The sequence below is a fragment of the Narcine bancroftii genome, chromosome 8 (genome assembly GCF_036971445.1).
Source record: "Narcine bancroftii isolate sNarBan1 chromosome 8, sNarBan1.hap1, whole genome shotgun sequence".
Lineage (NCBI taxonomy): Eukaryota > Metazoa > Chordata > Chondrichthyes > Torpediniformes > Narcinidae > Narcine > Narcine bancroftii.
This window is the reverse complement of record NC_091476.1, coordinates 54695950-54717894: the sequence shown is the minus strand read 5'-3', so window position 1 is coordinate 54717894 and position 21945 is coordinate 54695950. Positions and strand designations below refer to the sequence as shown.

Genomic DNA, 21945 nt, shown 5'->3' with positions numbered 1-21945 from the left:
TAGCAGAGTGAAGAGGGCCTGGTCTGGGTGGTGGGGGTCCTTGAGGATTAGATGCTGCTTTTTTAAGACACCATCTCATGCAGGTGTCCTCGATGAAATCTACTCCTGTGATGTCGCAGGTCGAGTTAACAACCCTCTGGAGTTTATTCTTGTCCTGAGAGTTGGCGGCTCCATACCAGGAAATGATGCAACCAGCCAGAATGTTCTGCATGGTACATCTGTGGAAGTTTACGAGAGTCTTCAGTGAAATTCTGAATCTCTTCAGACACCTCACAGAGTGTAGCCGCTGGCGAGCTTTCTTTGTGATTGCATCAACATGGAGGCTCCAGGACAGATCTTCTGAGATGTTGGCACCCAGGAATTTAAAGTTCCTGACCCTCTCCACTACTGTGCCCTCGATGAGAACTGGGTGGTATTTCCCCCAACTTTCTCCTGAAGTCCACTATCATCTCCTTGGTTTTGCTGACATTGAGTGCAAGGTTGTTGTTGTTAATGGGGAACCAATCTGATTTATTTTGTGATCCTTATAAGCTGAAGATCTATGGTATCACTAAACTATATTGAGACATAGGAGGTGCTTGAAGGGGCAGGGGCATTTTTCTGTTGTTTTCACTGGTTTTCAAGTCAAGTTTATTGTCATCTGATTGAAACGGCGTTCTCCAATCCTCAATGCAAAACACAGAGGCAAACAACCATCACACGCATATAGACAAACATCTGCAGGACAAGTATTCATACATACAGACAAATAAATAAATATTGTTTAATGAATATGAGAGCCTCGGATGGTTAATGTGAGCAGTTCCTTTGGACGCTAGTTACTTCTAATGAAGGACGAGGTCCTCAGTGCCATTATGGATGCTCTTACATTTTGATTCATTATGGGCCAGGAATTATCAGGAGTTGGTGAGGATGCTTTTCAAGATGGCTTGTAGAAAATCCTTGAAGCACTTCCTGTGCCCTCCCAGAAATCTCTTCGTGTGATGGTGCTCAGAGTGTGTCTGACGTCAGCATGTGTGTGGCATGGATTCTCCATTGGAGTCAGTGTGGATAATTAGCGCTTCCATTCTGAGAAAGGGTGAGGACACTGATGATGGATTTTTGTGAAAGGGGCATCCAGTTCTTTGAGCTAAAATAAAAGCACAAAGCTGGAGAAACTCAGCAGGTCAAACAGTGTCCTTTATATAGCAAAGATAAAAAATACATAACCAACTTTTCCGGCTTGAACCTTTCACCAAGGTATTTTTATCTTCATTCACACCAGCATTTGGACTGCATTGCTTGACACCAAAATATGTAGACATTTCAAGACACTCATCCTCTTAGACATACCTCATGGGCAACTTTCAAGCCAACTCTTTTGGCTTGTGTCTTATTTCAATTTTGATCTCATTCCTTTTCTGATTGTCATGGAACCACTTCTCCATTTGGGGACTTCAGCAATTTTTAGTCACTTGATTTTAAATGGAAAAACTACTGAAAACATGAATGTTGTGGTGACTGGGATCCAATTTTGGATTAGACTTGTTCAGCACACTGCTTTTGGCTACAGGACAGATGAATTTGTCCAATTCAGTTGTATTTATTTGGGATCTTTACATTATTACAAGCAGTTTTTTTTTCTTTCAATGCAAACATCAGTCATGATTCAGCCCAAACTGGTTGAAAACCTCACCAGAAACAAACTGTAGATGTATTACAATTGCTGATGTAATTTCATACCAGAAAATAGCACCAAGCGGCAAAAAAGATTCTGCACCATGACAACCATTAACTCATAGAGTTGGTTCCTGCTTTGTTAACATGGGTTTGCCTGCACAATGATGCTTCCAAGTCATGATCCTTCACCTTTTTTTAAGAAGGCATGTTACTGCTGGGGTAATTAACCCATTTGTGGTTCTGACTGTGTAGTTTCGAATGCAAAGGGAAGAAAAGGCTGTGAGGATGCCCAAACTATTCTATCGTGGTTCTTTAGCATATAGGTTTCCTTTTAAAAAGTGTTTTTAGATTATCCTGAAATGCAAGCATAGTCAAAGTTCCCTGCTCATTACCTAAGCCTTCTTGAGAAACTTAGTTTTCACAAGTTAAATTTTGTTACTAATGACTATATGGAACTCACTAATGGCTAATACTTTAAAAATGCTGTATTCATTGTTTTAAAGAAGAAAAATTTGCATTGCTGCTTTCCTAATGTATAAAAGCCCTTGCACCCTTCTGGTAGTGCCTTGAGACAGTCAAGTACAGTTGGCTGGTTGTCTTCTGACTCTAAATTCATGACAAATATGAGAATGGTGTCATTTAATCGCAGCCCAGAACAGTAGTATTTTGACAGCCAAAATACATTGTTTCAATCGCTTTTAAGCTGCAGATTTGGAAAATGCCAACACAAAACTGTATGTCACTCGAACAAAACTGCTGAGAGACTTGGAAAGCATGAAAAATAGGTTATGTTTTCATGACCAATGCTGTGAAAAGAACACCCAGGGTAACAGATATTTGCCAAAAACTACACCTTACTGTTAGTTTCAGCACACTGACAAAAGGCAACATTATCCATCGCAGAAATCAATGTTTGGCAGGAGTGATGATAGAGGTAGAAAATACTTTTAAATAAATGATGGAGATGGGTGGTATGAGATGCAGTACATTTTGTTGCAAGATGGATTTGCTCATAAATTCACTTACCTCAGCAATGTCATTGAACTTTTTCAGCACTGTCCTTTGATCTTTAATGTGGAGCTTTTATTTTCCTCTCCACCTCTTCAATTGGGATATTATGTGCTAAGTCTGAGAACTAGAGTTCAATGCAGCAAGAGTCAAAGGTATTGAATAGCTAGTATTTAAGAGGGGGAATCAGTTGTCAGACTCAGCCGGTGATAACAAATGGTGAAATCACTCTCCATGGATCCACAAGCGACACCAAGGTTTAACGAGGGAGGTTTTCAAAGCTGGTGAAGGGACCTGGACCGGCTGGAAAAATGGGCTGCAAATGAGCATATGGAATTTAATGCAGACAGTATGAAGTGTTGCATTTTGGAGGGACAAACATAGGGAGGATATACATGGTAAATGGTAGGGCACTGAGGAGTGTGGTTGAACAGGGGATTCTGGAAATTCAGATGCACCACTTTCAGGTAAATCGGGTCATCAAGAGACCTTTTGGCAAATTGACCTTCATAAATCAAAGTATTAAGTATAACATAGAAAACACAGCACAATACAGGCCATTCAGCCCACAAAGTTGAACCAAACATGTCCCTACCTTGGAAATTATATAGAGTTTGGATGTCATAATAAAGTTGTATAAGACATTGGTGAGGCCAAATTTAGAATATGGTGTGCACTTTTGGTCACCTAACTACAGGAAAGTTATCAATAACATTAAAAAGTACAAAGAAGATTTACTTGGATGTTGGCAGGATTTGAGTAACTGAATTGCAGGGAAAGGTTAAGCTGGTTAGGACTTTATTCCCTGGAGCATAGAAGAATAAGAGAAGATTTTATGGAGTTTTACAAAATTATGATGAATATAGATAGAATAAACGCAAGTAGAGGTTAGGTGAAATACAAAATAGAGGACATGGGTTAAGGGTGAAAGGGGAAACGTTTCAAGAGAACATTAGGGGAAATTTCTTGAATACAGGCTCAATTTTAACATTATGAAAAATTTTGGCAGGTACATGGACAGAAGGGGTATGAAGGGATATGGACTGGGTGTAGATCAGTGTAACTAGTATTATGGAGGGTCATTGCTATCATGTGACAGGATTGCTCATTACTTGGTCAGTCTCTCTCTCTCTCTCTCTCTCTCTCTCTTGCTCTCTCCCTCTCTCTTGCTCTCTCCTTGCTCTCTCCCTGGCTTCTCTCTGCCATCTCCACCCTGCTTCACTCCAGGTTGAGTACCGTGGAACAGGCACTGGAGAAATCATTTCATAAGGTGTGTACTAGTAAAGGGTTGGGAGCATCTTAGTTAGTGTCCCTAGTAGCACTGAGTCAAGGGGTGGCAGGTATTGTATTGTTTCTTTTCCTTGATTGTATGCAACAGCAACGGCTCTGTATACGCTTATCTTTGTGAGGTTTTTCAGTTGGTTGTTTTTCCAGACTCTTTTGTGTAGTCTTCCAAAGGCGCTATTTGCCTTGGCGAGTCTGTTGTCTATCTCATTGTCGATCCTTGCATCTGATGAAATGGTGCAGCCGAGATAGGTAAACTGGTTGACCGTTTTGAGTTTTGTGTGCCCGATGGAGATGTGGGGGGGCTGGTAGTCATGGTGGGGAGCTGGCTGATGGAGGACCTGATAGCAACTGAAAAACCTCACAAAGATAAGCGTATACAGAGCCGTTGTCATACCCACACTCCTGTTCGGCTCCGAATCATGGGTCCTCTACCGGCACCACCTACGGCTCCTAGAACGCTTCCACCAGCGTTGTCTCCGCTCCATCCTCAACATCCATTGGAGCGCTTACACCCCTAACGTCGAAGTACTCGAGATGGCAGAGGTCGACAGCATCGAGTCCACGCTGCTGAAGATCCAGCTGCGCTGGATGGGTCTCGTGTCCAGAATGGAGGACCATCGCCTTCCCAAGATCGTGTTATATGGCGAGCTCTCCACTGGCCACCGTGACAGAGGTGCACCAAAGAAAAGGTACAAGGACTGCCTAAAGAAATCTCTTGGTGCCTGCCACATTGACCACCGCCAGTGGGCTGATAACGCCTCAAACCGTGCATCTTGGCGCCTCACAGTTTGGCGGGCAGCAACCTCCTTTGAAGAAGACCGCAGAGCCCACCTCACTGACAAAAGGCAAAGGAGGAAAAACCCAACACCCAACCCCAACCAACCAATTTTCCCTTGCAACCGCTGCAATCGTGTCTGCCTGTCCCGCATCGGACTTGTCAGCCACAAACGAGCCTGCAGCTGACGTGGACTTTTTACCCCCTCCATAAATCTTCGTCCGCGAAGCCAAGCCAAAGAAGATGCAACAGCACTATGTACTCTAGTTCATTGTTGTTTGTGTGTGTGTGTGAATGTATGCCTTTCAAAAGAGGATGTGGATTATTGACATGGATCACATTGACACTAATTTCATACTCAATATTACTGCTTTAATATACAAAACTTAGAAGTTTTGCAAACAAGCCAAAAGTGGGGTTCCTTTCTAACTGTTAGAGACAAATCTAATCACAGACACTTTAAAAATAACATGGGATCCTCAGGTACTAAAATCTGTCACAAGTATAGACCCAAAATAAGTATTATGCACTCATAGACTGTATTAATTAGTTTAGTGTATGTAATCCGTTTAATGCATCCTGCACAATAAACTGAGGTTTCCAGATACTAACAATTGACAGTGCAGAGTGATTCAGTGCAATCGTAAAGCTATTAATAGATTTTGTAAAAGGTCACAGGAGTAACTTCCTCTGTAACTACAAAGAGTTTTATTCAGCAGGCAATTACTTACACTCGAGTCCACTGTTTCTTCTGTCCAGGTCTCAAACCCATTTGCAGAAACTTAAAAATTACAGACAAAACCAAATGAATAAAATGCTTTAAAAAAAATGAATTATCTCCAATACGATCTTACTAAAATTAATTATGAGCAATGATCTGCATTAAATATACCTGTAAAAATATTAAATTCCTTTTAACAGTCCATACCAAGTTATTTAAACACACTGTAAAACAATAGTAAAAGTTTAACAGTTCATTCTGGTTACTAAGTTTAGAAAGCAAGTTAACGCCTGAAATATGATGCAAAAAATATTTACAAGAATGTAATGTGGGGTAAGGAATTTCAGTTATATGTCGAGATTGTAGAATTTGACTGGAGTGAATGTGTGATGTTCGGCATTATTTGAAAAGTAAGATAAAAAATATGCTTGTCTGTTGGTACTTTTCCAAGTCATTTCATGATTCATGACATCCATAGCATTCTCGGCAAATATCTACACATGCATGACAGATGGATGCACTGTGGAATTTCAGTTCTATTAACAATCTGGAAATTAGGTGAACACTTGATCATTAATAATGATGATCACTGAAACTACTGAATTGTTGTAAAAATCAATCTTCAGGAAAGGGAATTTGCTGTTGTACCTGATCTGGTCTACCTGTGATTTAAAAACTCCTGCTAATGTAGTAGACTCTAAAATAGCCCACCAAGTCACTCTGTCATTGGGGCAGATAGTCAGCAAAAATAAATGGGCAATACTTTGAAACTTAAAGAACAACTCCTGGTGTCAGCCCAAAAATGGGCAATAAATCATCATTTTGATCACCACCTACAGTTCTCCACATTGAATGACACCGGAAAGAAGTATTGGAAGTAGCAAGGGCACAGAATGAATTCCAGAGTGGAATCCAATGTCATCACCAAAAGTGACTTTGTAGTACATGCAGTGGCTACATTCTGATAGACAAAGTTGCTGGATAAAATCTGCATGAAGTGAGTGAACCAACACAAAGGATGCGAAATAAACTGCCTGCAGTTCCAATGCCAAGGAAGCTTTCTATCACTTTATGTGATAGTAAAATGTAATAAATCTGTGAACCATCAGAATCCAATGATAAGCCACCTCACGGACTGGTGTATCCCTCAAACAGAAGGACAATCTGGAAGTAGCTCCAAGTATACATAAACATGATCAGGTGCCAACCAAGTGACACTGGAACACATACACTAAACAACAAAAGCAACATTTTGCATTCAGATCTAAGTGAACTCACAACAACCAATGGATCAAATTGAAGCTCGTATATTGTTGTAAAATGTGGAGGACAATTAAAGGGAGGAGGAAGGTCAACATTTAAAGCTCCAGCATGTGAGTGGAATGGAGAGAGCAGAAATATTCATAACCATCCAGTTTGATTCAGGAGATATCAAGAAGCAGCTAAGAGGATTAGATACAGCATAGGCAATATCCTGGTTCTAGTTCTGAAAACCTGTGTTCCAAAACTAGCTGTGCCTCCAGTCATGCTGTTCTAGTCCTGTTATAACACTAATGTCAACCTTACAATGCAAAAAAAAAACTCAGAACAAACCCAATCTGGCAAATTGCTGACAAATGAAGTCTTCATCAAAGAGACAAATGCCACAACTCGTGGTGCTACAAATTGGCACTTACCTGCTCACCCGTGCCCACCAGAACTGCTCAGACCCAACCTTATCACAGCTTTGGTTCATCACATACCGGCAATTTCAGAGTTGAAGTGGAAGTGACAGCCTTTAACGTCATTTGACTGTGTGAGGCAGCAAATTTAAATTACTATTTTTTACATTTAATTTTATTTATTTACGGCATGGTAGAAGCCCATTTCGGCTATATAAACCCATGGCACCTAATTACACACAAATTAATCTACAGCCCCATATGTTTTGAACGTTAGATGGAAACCAGAGCACTTGGGGAAAATCCATGCAGATACGGGGAGAACATACTCCTTACGGACAGCGCGAGATTAGAAACCGGCGCTCTAACAGCGTCACGCTAACCACGTCGCCCCAAAAAAAACAAATGAGAAGCTGGAGGGACTCAGCGAGTCAGCGAACATCCATGGAGAGAAATGGACAGTCAACATTGTGTGCAGAAATCCTTTTCGGAGACCTACTTGTCCCGAAAAGCCCTCTGTCCATTTCTCCCTATGGATGGTGCCTGACCTGCTGAGCCCCGCCAACTACTCATTTGCTCAAGATTACAGGGTCTGCAGGATTTTTTGATGTCCCTGGCATCAAGAAGCCCAGCTGAAAATGAAGTCAATAGGCATTAAAAACCAGCACTCCAGTGATTGAAATTATTCCTTGCACAAAAGAAGGTGATTTGGCAATTGTAGTTCTTTCATTAGAACACAACTGCAAGATTTCTCCAAGGCAGTGTCTAACCTGATCGTTTTCAGCTGATTCATCAATTACTTTCATTCTTCATGATAACACAAGCCACAAAGATGCAAGGAAATTACCATTTTCAAAAAGGGAGAATGGAAACACTACCCCTTGACATTGACATTACCATTTCCGTCCCACCATGAAGATCTTAGGGGTCACCGCTGACCAGAAATTTAACTGGTCCAAACAAACCACAATAGCAGATCAAGGACAGGGGATTCTGGGGTAATTGACTCACCTCCTGTGGTCCTAAACTTTTCTACATCTATAAGGGACGAGTCAACAGCATGGTGAAATACTCAGTTCACCTGGAAGAATGGAGCTCCAACAGCTCTCAAGAAGCTCAGCTCCATCCAAGATAAACAGCCCATTTGACTGTCATCATGTTTAGTTTGCCTCCCCCTGCCACCCCCCCCCCCCACAAGAGATTTTTACAAGCCTGATCAAAGGAAGGCTTCAACCTAGCATAGTGATTTTAATTGATGGTTACTTGGAGATCCACACCAGGCTAGACTGAGAGGAAGTTGAGAATGACGTGTTGTAAAACTACTTTGCTCATTGATTCAAAGTTTAGAGCAAAAATTGGAGTTTTTTTCTGCTTTATCAAGATGCTTGGGTTATAGCAGATTGGGAAGTGTAAGTTTGTGTTGGCAACCAGCATGTGCACTTGCACAGGTCCTCTGATTAGACATTTGATTGCCTCAGTGTTTGCTTGTAGCTTCTTTGGTATTTAGAAATGCAAAATCAATCCTGTCTCAACTGCACAAATACCAACAGATATACTGACCAAGTAAGCTGTCAGGATACTTTTCCCGAAAATGGTGGTTAAAATAAATGCAGCAAAATACAGTGACCTGCTGTCTGACAAGTGAATTAAACGCTTCATTTTCTTTTTCATTTACTTTGGTAAAATTTGGAACTATTTGATTATTCTCTGAAATTAAATGCATGCTTCCAAATTTATTCATAAAATGACGCACCCCTTTTTTAATGTTCACTTGTGTTTGACTCTGTTGATTCTGTGGTTGTTGTTTTTGCTGCTGGCTTGAATCTTTATTGGGGAACATAAACCTGTAACAGTTAATTCAAACACGGAATTAACATTTTTCAAAAAAAAAAGTATTTTGAAAAGAAGTGCACACAAACATATTCATATGGCTTGACTATTTCAGAATTGACCTTAAATCCTTACACACAGTATGAACTCTGAGAATCTTCTGAGGACTAGGCGAACAATATAAATTTACATTTTATTTCCGTTACATAGGGAGTTTAGCTACTAATATAAATTATGGAACTAGGAATGAGGTATGAGGAAATAGATGCAAATCAGAACCAAATTCAAATACTGAACTTCTAAAGATAGCTAATTAATTGTTAACAACCCTTATATAAAGTAACATATAATTCAATAGAGCAAAGTTTTCAGAGCATGGCTGAAAGTGTAAAACGAAGGCTCACCGGACGTTTTGATTAGGAAATAGGTTGGAACTCAGCTCCCCTGCCAATCAAGGATAGACCCACCCACAGGTGAGGCTGCCATGTAATTGGTTCTCTTTGACACCTTAGGTCACGTGGGTACACCTTGGGCGGCTGCAGTATAAGCCCACCACAACTCATTCTTTTTTCCCCTTGGAACTCCAGATTGTGAGCCATGGGCCACGCTGGAGAACAAATTGCAAGGTCTGTGCTGGTAAAGGGTTGGGGGCAGGGGGTGGGGGGGAGGGGGCGGGGGACAGGGTGGAGGGGGGCTGTTACTGCGCTTACTCAAGAGAGGCAGTCATGTCTCACTTGTTGTAGATGATAGTTTGTACTTTTTACTTAATGGGTGTGCCTGCTAGTGAGAGAGGGGTGGCGGGTATTGTTTCTTAAACCCTCGCAGTACACTTGGGAGTTAGGTTATCAGCAATGATTAGTGATAAACCAGAGTCCATTGTTGCTTAACTTGGTGTCAAGTGCTTGTCTGTGTGCATGAGTGTGTTCCCTTTTGCAAATTCCCCCGCATGTAAATAAAAGTCTTGTTATTTAACCGAGTAGAGGACTTGTCACTTCTTCAACCCTCCAAACCTGTTCTCACCATTACAAAGAGTCAATTTTGAGATTAGAGTTTGACTCGCGCAACACTGTACTGGGGCAAAAAGAGCTAGCTTTTTGCAATGAATTCCATTTAAACTGGGCAAAAGTAGAGTCTTGGTGAATCAGATAACCAAGGCAAAAGAGAGTACTTTAACTGGAAATAGAAGGGATCACAGGTGAATATAGAAGTTATAATTTCAAAAGGTTAAGACCAAAATAACAATTTGCTAACAATAGACAAAATGCAACATGATACATTATTAGATGATACAAAATGTTATTTTCAAAGATAGTTCCACTGGTATAATAGGGCATAATGTGTGCATTGCATTAATGTGTATTCCATCCCAGATCTATACATACACACAAGTGTTTGGCTAAATTCTTTCAGATCACTATGCATAAAATGTTGTAAGATCATCTGTTAATTGCCATAATCGCAGGAAAAGAGAGAGAGAAAAAACAACTTTGCAGAGTGTTCAGATGAGTTTAACTGAAGTTGGCAGAGAGATACAGCACAGAAACATGTCATTGGGCCCACGCTGACTTCAAGAGAGAGAGGAAGTGGCCCTGGAAAACCCAGGTTCAGAGACCATGTGACACAGTACACAGTTTGCTCAGGAGCCATTTTAAGGAAGCTGTGGAGCAGAGTTCTTGGAAGTAATACAGTACTGAAGTGGCCTTATGTGTGGCTATAGACAACCTGTCTGATTTCCCTATGTTATAGGGGAATGAGTAGTTGCCATTTTAAAGAGGCAGCACTTGGAAAAGCAACCTATTAAAGGAAACTGTGGTGATAGACAATTTGTTTAAATTCATACCACTCTATGACCAAAAAAAGTGAAGGTCACTGTGAATGGCTGACCCATGGAAAGGGTTTGTGGAAGCTTGGTGAAAAACACTTGCTTCGTGTCCCCTACAACAAGGAAAGGGGGAGTTTTGGTTGTCACTTGACAGAAAAAGACATTTCTCTGGTAGCATCTCGACAAGGATTTTGTGAGTTAATAAACAGTTTGTCATCCTGGTCTCTCCCACCTACTTGGTAACTTATTTGTATCCATCTAAAGCCTGTGTGTCACATTGATTTAAAACCTGCATGTCAACATAGGATTTTATGAGACTGAACTGCCTTTCCAGAATTAGGCCTGAGCTGTCGTGGCAAAGGCATGCCACACACACACACACACACACAAAGTTTAGATAAGTGTACATCAGGGGTCCCCAAACATTTTAGATCATTGACCACTTCAGGGACTATGTGGTCCCTCATTGACCCCAGGCATTGGTATCCTGGCATTAGACAATGGGCGGGAGGTGGATGGGGGAATGGACAGGGGAGGGGGCGCTGGATGGGTGGGAGATGAATGGGGGGGGCGGGCTGGACGGGGGTGGAGAATGCTGGGTAGGGTGGCCAGGTGTCCAGTCTTAGGCCAGACAGTCTGGCTATTGAGCCCTCTATCCTCCTTCCTGTGCCACCTCAAGCAGACATTAATTTGGGGGGGGGAAATGGAGGCCCTACACACCCAAATGGAGGACAAATTACAGAGCAGAAAGGGCACTTACCTGTTAAATGCAGCATCCTGGGGTCTGCAGGCCACTGGCTAGCGCATGTGCGATAAGGGAGAAGCATTATACCGTTGCATGAAGGTTCATGGCAGGTAAGCCTCCCCCAGCCCTCCCCCCGGGTGAATGGTGGGTGGTCTGGGCAGGAGACCCCTAGTGTACATAAATTAGATAAATTGTGGTATTATTGTTAATTAATAATTAAAAATATTATTTTAAATATAACTGACTGGGCTAATTTCTGTTGCTGCTGTCTGGTACGTAACAGGTATAAAATTCTGGCTGCAGAATTAAAGGAAACATTTGAGATATTGTTACCTCCTTTCCAGAATTTGAGGAAGCCCCTGTCTTGTAAGCCTGAAACTCTTCTTCGTCTGCTGTGATCTTCCTCGCATGATCCTTGGTGATCCTTTCTGAAAATCCAACAAAGAATGTCGGAAATTTGTATTTAAATTCTAAAATTTACTGTGCTAAAATGATCGTTCACATGGTCTGATAATTCATTTGCGTTACCTGGGAGATGTTGAGTTTATGATTTAAACGGCTCATTCGCTTGCCTGCTGCGGTCGGTCTAATTTTGAGATTTTTAGCCTGCGTTTGCCAATGTTGATTAATCCCTCCATACCCTTGTGATCCAGAAGCATTTCTCCATGGTCGACTGGATCCTAATTCAATTGACACAAGAAAATAATTTGCTGCCACTGCACCACAGTGTGGAACGTTTGTTGAGGAGCATCGAATCGGAGGTCAATCCACAGGACAATAAAAGCAGAAGAGAGAATCACTAGGGTCTTCCTTCCAACCCCTCCCCCCATTTCAAAACCAGATTATCAGAGCAAGAACCACCAGGTTGAGTGTGGTGATATGACTTCTAGCCTACTACAGGGGGCGATCTCTGCACCTATAGAAGGACCACCTGGGGGCTGACTTCACCTGGCCAGCTATCAATCAGCTGACCCAAATATAAGCCTGAGTTGGCCCCTCCTGACCCAGTCATTTGGGAACCACCACAGCTGAAATTGGTGTGTACAGACTTTTAGCAGAATAAAGTCTTTTGTGTTTTGTGTCTTGTGTCTTGTGTCTGCTTGCTGCTACCACAGAGCGTCACACTGAGGAACAGCTTCTTCCCACCAGCAGTGAGAATGCTGAATGCTAAAACAACTCTGCATGACTTTAGTATTTATTAAGAATATTAATTTTACTAGAAGTACATATGTACTGTGTACATGTATCATTTCTCTGTATGTGTGTTGTGTCTGTATGTGTCTTTTGCACTGTTCTGCACTGTGGAACTGAGAACGCTGCTTTGTCTTGTTGTTCTACTACAATTTGATGACAAGTAAACTTGGACTTGATAACATTTTTGATATGCATTGAATCATCATCTCTGGAATTCAGCACTAGGGTTAATGAGTAAATTGCTTTTGCCTATTTGGAGGTAAATCTCCTTTCTCCATTTCTCTCTCAGGTCCATCTTTTGCCATATGCCTTCTGACTGCTCAACAGTGCAAATTAATGCAACTTCGACAAAGCCAAGCCAATTGTCTGCAAGCCATCTATAATATCCTCCCTCCACTGTCTTAGCAGTCTTCCACCAGATAAGCTATGGGCATTTGAGTAAAACTGTTAGGAAGAAGAAGGAGAGATAAAGCCACACAGATTAATGGAATGGTCCAATGTGAATACATCAACTAATTTACAATTGGTGCCTATTTTTAACATTATGATCGAGCAGTGTCCTAGGCCCCAATCAGGCTGCATCATTAATAGGGTCAGTATGTTTTCTGATGATTGGACCACATACAATTGCATAATAGCTTACAAATTAGGTCCAGCAGTTGGCTACTTGGCTTCTCCATCATATGCTATCCTTTAACAAACTTGTGGCTGATGAGTAACCTCAACTTTCCAATTGACAATTCCCAGTAACTTTTCACCCTTTTGTATTATCTAGCTATCTCTGCTTCTCAAGACTCATAATCCATTTAAAATGTGTAACCCTATATTTTTAACCAATGAACCCGAGTTCCAGGTTTTCCGACAAGGGGAAACACCAAGTCTACTTCAAAGCACCTCCCAATCCTGCGACCTCGGCCATTTGAAAGAAAGATTGGTTTCAGATGTGGAGAACTGTACCCCACCCCCACAACCACCAGTCATGCATGGCACACCATCCCAATGAGGAAATATGTTGCTACTCCTCCATCCAGTAAAAAGTGCACACTTTGGCCGATAAGATTTTCAATAGTATCTCTCAAAGAAGGTGCTAATTCTCTCATTTTCTCACGTCAATGGTCAATGCACAATTCCTGGGGTCACAAGAGTAAAACAAAAGTCTACAGATGCTGTGATTGTATAAAAACACAAAGATGCAGGATGAACCTAGAAGATCACGCAGTGACTGAAGCAGGTAAAGATTTGGTGGTGTTGATTTTGATGAGGATGAACTCACCTCGTATTTTTTGCTGCATTCGTTGACCTGGCTGAATCTGTGGATTGCGAGGACGTAAATTCCATTGTCTTTTCTGTTGTTTTCTTGTCCTGTTCATTACAGTTGCAGCAGAGTTATTTTCCCTTATATTAAGTTCAATAATGTCATCTGAATAAAAGATAAACATATTTAACATCAAGATTATAATTCTTGCAAATACTACCACATATAATGCAGAAAACTGAATTGCATATTGGGACACAAAATAGAATGATTTCATGTAAAAAGTACAATGGTGGAAAAACTCAGCAGGTCAAATGGTGTTCTTTATATAGCAAAGGTAAAGATACAGAACAGACGTTTTGGGCTTGGGGCCTTTATCAAGGTATGGAAAAATGCCAGCAGTGTCCAAACAAAAAAATGGGAAGGGGGGGAGGCATGGTCACAAAGGCTGGAGGTTGTAGGTGAAGAAGGAAGGAGGGCTGGCTAGATGACTAGAGAGGGAAGGGGGGGGGAGGAGAGCTGAAGGGGGAGAGGGAGAAGGAAGTTAAAAAAAAAGGAGAGTAAGTTAGCAGAAACCAGAGAAGTCGATATTAATGCCATCTGGCAGACTGAAAATCAGGTTTTGTTCCTCCAGTTTACTTGTGGTCTTGGTGGAACAGTACATAAGGCCATGGACAAGTTTGTGAGTATGGGTGTGTGATACAGAACTGAAGTGGTAGGCTACTGGGAGGCCTCTATCACTGGTGCGGACAAAGCGAAGGTGCTCAACGAAGCGATCTCCCAATCTGCACCCAGTCTTTTATCTCAGTTTGCCAAAGGGAAAATGGAGAATAATGCAAGGGAAAAGGGATATTTTTGGCTGAAAAAATTCTAAATGACAGTTTCTCCATAAAAATAATGGGAGTTTTTGTCATAAAATTGTTGATACTATTACCATCCATAATATTTGTAAAAATACAAATACTACTAAATTAGAAACAATTACATGTAAAGACATTTTATGAAGAGTGCTTTAATATATAGATCCCAGCATGCTAGATTGCATTGAAAAAAATGTTTCAACAACAGACTGGTTGATAATATAGAAATTCAAATAATTTGACACTAAATATATTTTGCACAAGGTGCATATATAATCTTATTTATTTATTGCCTTCAGATTTATGTTTATTATTTTATTGCTTTTCTTTATAACTACCTGTTTGGCTGCAACAACTAAGAATTTTGGCACGGACTTCATTGTAAATGCGTGTGTAAACAAACTTATCGTCATCACATTGAGCTTTACTTGGCATCTATCGGCCCAGACTTGGTCATTGTCTGCACATTAGGCAATCAGCAATAAATCTATCAATTTTTAACTTTACAAATGAAGGAGCTTGACGAATTCACTGAAGATGGTTGGGAACTCCTGCAGATATGTCCAACAGCTGAGGTGACTGAACTCCAATCACCACAATTATCTTCCTTTGTGCTGTGTGTAGTTCTCACCAGCAGAGTGTTTTCCCAATGACTGCCGTTCAGCCAGTATTGTGGCAGATTCCCCCATTTTGAGGTATGCCTGATGGTGCATTTAGCATGCCCTCCTGAACTACGGTTGATTTTGGTTGAGTACAATTCTGCTGCAGACCTACAATGCCTGACAGTTGCCCAGTCCTGAATTGCTTGGTCTGTTCACAGCCTCACCTAGCATGGTGGCAGTATCACACATGGTTCTTAATGAATACATTGTGGTTACCTTCACAAAAGAGAATGTTGTTGGGGGGGAGGGAGGGTTGTTGAAATATTAGATGGATGAAATATAACAAGGAAATAATAATGGCACAGCATCTTAAAAGTGATAAATCATGAGGCATGAATGACCTTCATCCAGACTGTTAGAAGCAAAGGTGGAAATTGCAGATTGTTTCAGCATTTGGTTACAGCAATTGGTGACAGAGGGGCAGAGGAGAGCTAACACTGTTTAAAAAATGGAAAGAAGGATAAACCAACTTGCAGTGCCCTCAATAATGTTTTAGACAAAGACACTTTTATTTTTCCTTTATTTGCCCCAGAGCTCCACTGTTTTAAATTTGCAATCAAACAATTCACATGATTAAAGCGCACATTCCAGATTTTATTCAAGATTGACTTTGGAGAAATGTACACGATGTAGTGCTTTGAATTGAATAAGACTCTTCCTAGCGCACAATGATGAATTGTAAATCAGGCCCAAAATTGAAGTCTATTCTTCTTCTGGGGAAAAAGATATTCAGATAATTCTCACATTCATTTTTAATTCCACTTAAAGAAATTGCTTTCATATTCAATAATTTATAATATAAAGCATTTATACTGTTCAAATTTATTCTGATATTAGTTCACTTTGTGACAAATGTAAAATATTTGATGCCTTTTTGTTTTGGACTTTCTGTAATTTGCAAAAATATTGGGCCGATATTTTTAGAACTTTTTCAACCCTATTTAGGATCACTTTAGATCCACGTCCAGTCACTGCACGATTTGTTTTTTTTTCTAAAGATGTAAATATCATTTTATCTTCTAATCAAAGAGAAGTTCGAGCATTCTCCACTCTATTAGCAAGAAGAGCAATTCTGTTAAATGGAAAGATGAGTTCACACCCACACATCACCAAATCTGGAGAATATTAGGCATAATGTCACAAAAATCAAGACTTTTCAAAAGTCTTTTGATAAGACTTGGGGCCCATTTCTAGCTCACGTCCATCTTTTGACTAATTCGGTGCGATGATGAACGTTACTGGGTGTGTCAGATTTAACACTACAAACAATATGAATTTTAACCTTCATTGCTGTGGGTCTGAATTTTTTTTAATTTTTTTTTCTTGCTTATCTCTTAAACTGTACATATTATCATTTATTGGATTTAGAATTAAGTTGTTTTGCTACTGTTATTATTTTCAAATCTGCAAAGGTTTCATTGATTTACTGCTTTTTTGTTTGTTTTTCTGATAAAACTGAATAAAAATAATTTTAAGAGAAAGGCAATCATATGAAGATACATAAAAAAACGATCAATTTTTAAAATATTTATTATGTCAATTCAAGCCTTACTGTTTTTCAATCAGATCTGTCTTGTTTTCCAGAAATAAAGTTTGTATCCAGATCTTATTCAAGGTTATTTGTATACATTTTGGTTTGACCATATAAAAGTTACTGCACTTTTTATACCTTGTTCCCCTATTTCAGGGCACCATAATATTTGGGACATTTAGCTTTACAAGGGTTTGTAAGTACTCAGTTATGTTTAATTGCTTCATTGGTGCAGGTATAAGAGAGCTAGACTTGCTTTTAATCACCCTTAGAGTCTATAGTTGCCATTTTTCAACATGACGACCAGGCCGATGAAAGTCAAAGGACCCATTACAAGGCTAAAAACAAGAATAAAACAGTAAGAGACATTACACAATCCTTAGGATGACCAAAATCAACTGTTTAGAACATATTTAAGAAGAAAGAGTGTACTAATGAGCTCAGTAATCACAAAGAGAATGAGAGGCCAAGGAAGACTCCACTGCTGATGACAGAAGAATTCTCATCATAATGAAGAAAAATCCCCAAACGCCTGACGGACAGATCAGAAACACTCTTCAGGAGGTTGGTATGGCTGTGTCAATGGCCACAGTACTGTCCGCAGAAGACTTCATGAACAGAAATACAGAAGCTACACTGCAAGATGTAAACCACTGGTTAGTCAGAGAAATATTATGGCCAAGATCACAGTTTGAGAAGAAGTATTTAAAAGAGCCTGCAGAATTCTAGAAAAAAGGTCCTGTGACAGATGAGACCACAATTAACCTGGATAAGAGTGATGGCAAGAGCAAAGTGTGAAGAAGTAAAGGAACTGTCCAAGATCCAAAGCGTACCACCTCATCTGTGAAACAAGGTAGTGGGGGTGTCATGGCCTGGGCATGTTTGGCTGCCACAGGTGCTGGCACATTTATCTTCATCGATGATGTAACTGCTGATGGCAGTAGCAAAATGAATACTGAGGTGCATAGAAATATCTTATCTGCTCAAGTTCAAACAAATGACTCCAAACTCTTTGGACGGTGCTTCATCCTACAGCAAGAAACACTACAAAGGAGTTTTTCAAAGCTAAAAACTGGAAAATTCTTGAATGGTTAAGTCAATCATTCAATGCAAATCCAATTGAGCATGGCTTCCATATGCTAAAGAGAAAACTTGAAGATACAAGCCCCTGAAACAAGCAGGAGCTGAAGATGGCTGCAGGAGAGGCCGGGCAGAGCATCACCAGAGAAGATATCAGCACCTGGTGATGTCTCTAAATCACACACTTCAAGCATGCAAAGTATGTGCAACAAAGTACCCAACATGACTACCTTAATATACATCCATTGCTATGTCCTAGATATTATGGTGCGCTGAAATGAGGGAAAAAGTGTTGAAATTTCTACATGGGCAAACCAAATTGTACACAAGTAGCCTTTAATTAATTCTTTGATTACAAATTTAAAACTCTGGAGAACCGGGGGTGGGGGGGGGGGGGGGCAATAAAAGAGAAAAAAAATCTTTGTCCCAAATATTATGGAGGGCCTTGTATTCCTTGTTGGCAAATTGTGGGATGATCATTGGAATCAATCCCTGGATACTGTAAACTTTCAAATAGAAAGGCACAGACCAATCCGAGATAGTTAAATGAAATTGAACCACAGCAAGAAGTGTCTAAGGGTGTAGAAGGGTGGATAGGGAGAAAAACAGGGAGTCTTGGAGAGACTTACCACTGCGAAAAGCAGATAGGGAAGGGGGAGGGGGGGAGGAGAAGGTGTGGCTGGTGGGGAGGCAGGAGTGAAGTTGGCGGAAGTGTCCGAGGATTAACACGTCGGTTGGTGGGGTGGAAAGTGAGAATCCAGGGGAGCAGGTTCTTGTTACCCCTGGGATGAGGAGAGGGGATGGGTGGAGAACTAGAAATGGAGGAGATGCGGCCTCGGGCTTTATCAATGACAATCAGGGCAATCATCTTTCCCGCATCTACCTTTTCTAAGTGCATTCTGCAAAGTTCAATTCAATCACCTCTCGTTCTTTTAAAGGAAACCTCGAACACTGTTAATCGCGGACTGTAAACCCGCCAACACTCGCTGAAACTGGAGGTGAAGTGGGACAAAACTCCAAGCAGACTCTGAAATAGAACGATGGGAACCACGCACTAATTCCCAACTGATCGATCAATTGCTGGCAACCTCTTCCCAAGCACGAAATCGACGCCAACTGGCAATCCCCCGACAAACCTTTCACGTTTCAATCAGTTGACTTCTCGGATTTGACTTCGTGCTGTAAGGCAGCTCGTTTAAGAGCAGAAAACTTCCAAGCGAACCATTAGATTAGCCACCGACGACAGTATTAGTCATACATACAGATATAAACACACACCAAGCAGCACCGTAGTGTTCCTGATCGCTTCTCTCTGACGCTGGATGGATTTGATATCCCTGCTCTTAATTTAGCGCTGACTCCGACGACTTGAATCCGTGTAATGTCACGCCACATCTTCCACTTTCCCCCGCTCCCAGATCCCACTACAAACCATCATTTTAAAACACATATTCAATAGGCTTGTCACGGGAACCCTGCTCTCCCGGGGTGGGGGGGGGGGCTGGGGATTGGGGTGGGGTGGGGGGGATTGGGGGCTGGGGTGGGGTGGGGTGGAAGGGTTGGAGGCTGGAGGGGGTGGGGGGATTGGGGGCTGGGGTGTGGTGGGGGATTGGGGGCTGGGGTAGGGGGGTTGGGGGCTGGAGGGGGTGGGGGGGGGCTGGAGGGGGTGGGGGGGCTGGAGGGGGTGGGGGGGTTGGGGCTGGGGTGTGGTGGGGGATTGGGGGCTGGGGTAGGGGGGTTGGGGTCTGGAGGAGGTGGGGGGATTGGGGGGTGGGGTGGGGGGGTTGGGGGCTGGAGGAGGTGGGGGGATTGGGGGCTGGGGTCGGGGTCCGAAGTCCTGCACACACAATGTCAGGGAAACTTGTACTTGCCCAAAGACATGTCGATCTTTTCCGAGTTCCTGCCGCCTTTGATAGGAGCAGGTTCAGCAGTGAGCTCAGTCATTTTTCTTTAAGTTGGGAGCCAAGGAACTGTTCAAATAACAGCGAAGTTGCTCATGTGAAGGAGTCTGTCGCTGGTTCCAACTCACCGTCTCCCCGCACAGCGCATGCGCTGCATGCTGTCTGCGCTATCGTGACTTGCCCTGGCCACAATCAGGGGACCGGGGGCTGCAAGGGCATCGCACACATTCTTCTCCAGTTGTACACGAGGGCCAACATGTCAACAGATATTAAATATTATCGCCATGTGCAGTGATGTCTCAAATAACTTGGCTCAAATAAACTCGAAGTGTAAAGCCCAACTTTCTGCGATTTTTCTGCACTCTGAAAGTTCAGGATCAGGATATCTTGTCATGAGCAAGTCATGAAATTCGGGGTTTTATGGCACTGTCATTCATATTATAACCATCTTACAGGTTACTCTATTAAAAAAATTAAAATAACAGTGCACGAAAAGTAAGGCAGGGTCTTTAGTTCATTGATAATTCAGGAATCCGACGGCAGCGGGGAAGAAGCTGTCCTCGTGCAGATAGGAGCTTGTCTTTTAGGCTCCTGTACTTTTTTACCTGATTGTAGCAGAGTGGCTGGGTGGTGGACCTCTTTGAGGATGGGGGCTGATTTTTTTAGACACATGCAGGTGTCCTCCATGGAGTGAAGTCTGGTGCCTGTGATGTTGCAGGCCGAGTTCACAACCCTCTGGAGGTTATTCTTGGCCTGAGAGTTGACGCTTCCATACCAGGCAATGATAAAACCAGCCACAATGCTCTCCATGGTACACCTGAAGAAGTTTATGAGCGTCTTCGGTGACATACCGAATCTTTTCAGACACCTCACTAAGTGTAGCCACTGGCGGGCTTTCTTCGTGATTGCATCAACATGGATGCTCCAGGACAAATCCTCGGAGATGTTCACACCCAGGAACTTAAATTTCTGGACCCTCTTCACTACTGAGCCCTCAATGAGGATTGGGTCATGTTCTCCTAACTTCCTTCTGAAGTCCACAATCATCTCCTTGGTTTTGCTAATGCTGAGCTCAAGGTTGATGTCGAAACACCATTCATCGAGCTGATCTCTCTCCCTCCTGTACACTTCCTCATTGTTGTTTGTGATTCTGCCGATAATTATGGTGTCATCAGCAAACTTATTTATGCCATTGGAATTGTGCCTGGCCACATAGTCATGGATGTATAAAGAGTAGAGCCATGGGCTCAGCACGCATCCTTGGGGTGTACCTGTGTTGATGATCGGTGAAGAGGAGACGTTGTTTCCAATTCATATTGACTGTGGTTTTCCGATGAGAAAGTCAAGGATCCAGTTGCAGAGGGGGGTACAGAGGTCTAGAGTTTGTAGCTTCTTGATCAGCACTGAGGAAAAAATGGTGTAGTCAATGAAGACCAGATGGGATGTATGAATTGCTTTTTTTCGAGGTGATGCTGAGTGGAGAGCCAGCAATATTGCATTTGCTGTGGAACAATTGTGATGACAGGCGAATTGCAGCGGATCCAGATCATTGCTTAGGTACATGTATGCTGCTGTATGTATGCTGGCCATGACCAGCCTCTCATCATCACAGTAGAAGTTGGTGCTACTGGGCGATAGTCATTGAGGTGGCTCATACTAGTCTTCTTGGATACCAGGATATTTATGCCCTTTTGAATTCCCTTTTAATGTATTTGATAAAATCTCAGCTGCTGAACATGATTAATCAAATAAAGTTTTGCCCTGAAAAGAATGTGATCGTTTGTAGTACAACACTTTTAGTATATTGAAGGTAGGATTCTTTTAGTTGTTTAAATATATTTTACCAATCAAGTTATCTCCCTTTATGGCAGCATGTTTTCTAAACAGTGGGACTGAAGTGGCTGATGAAATTTACATTATATTTAATTTAAAAGTTGTCAAACATTTGTATCTT

The 21945-nt window shown here is 41.7% G+C and overlaps 1 protein-coding gene across 2 annotated transcripts in view; it reads right to left on the bottom strand.

The window, feature by feature from the left end:
* Positions 1-20155, bottom strand: part of LOC138740703 (UAP56-interacting factor-like) — a 37303-nt gene extending 17148 nt beyond the window's left edge. Inside the window, exons 1-6 of one of the 2 annotated variants that reach the window (XM_069893747.1) lie at positions 19962-20155; positions 13976-14122; positions 12037-12188; positions 11842-11936; positions 8865-8955; positions 5461-5510 (exon numbers count right to left, since the gene is read on the bottom strand). In XM_069893747.1, the coding sequence (XP_069749848.1) occupies positions 5461-5510; positions 8865-8955; positions 11842-11936; positions 12037-12188; positions 13976-14122; positions 19962-20034 (608 nt within the window). In that variant the 5' untranslated portion in view covers positions 20035-20155. Of the gene's footprint in view, positions 1-5460; positions 5511-8864; positions 8956-11841; positions 11937-12036; positions 12189-13975; positions 14123-19226; positions 19350-19961 lie in introns of those variants that run through there. The other variant, XM_069893748.1, reaches the window with a different exon arrangement.
* Positions 20156-21945: the final 1790 nt, after the last annotated feature.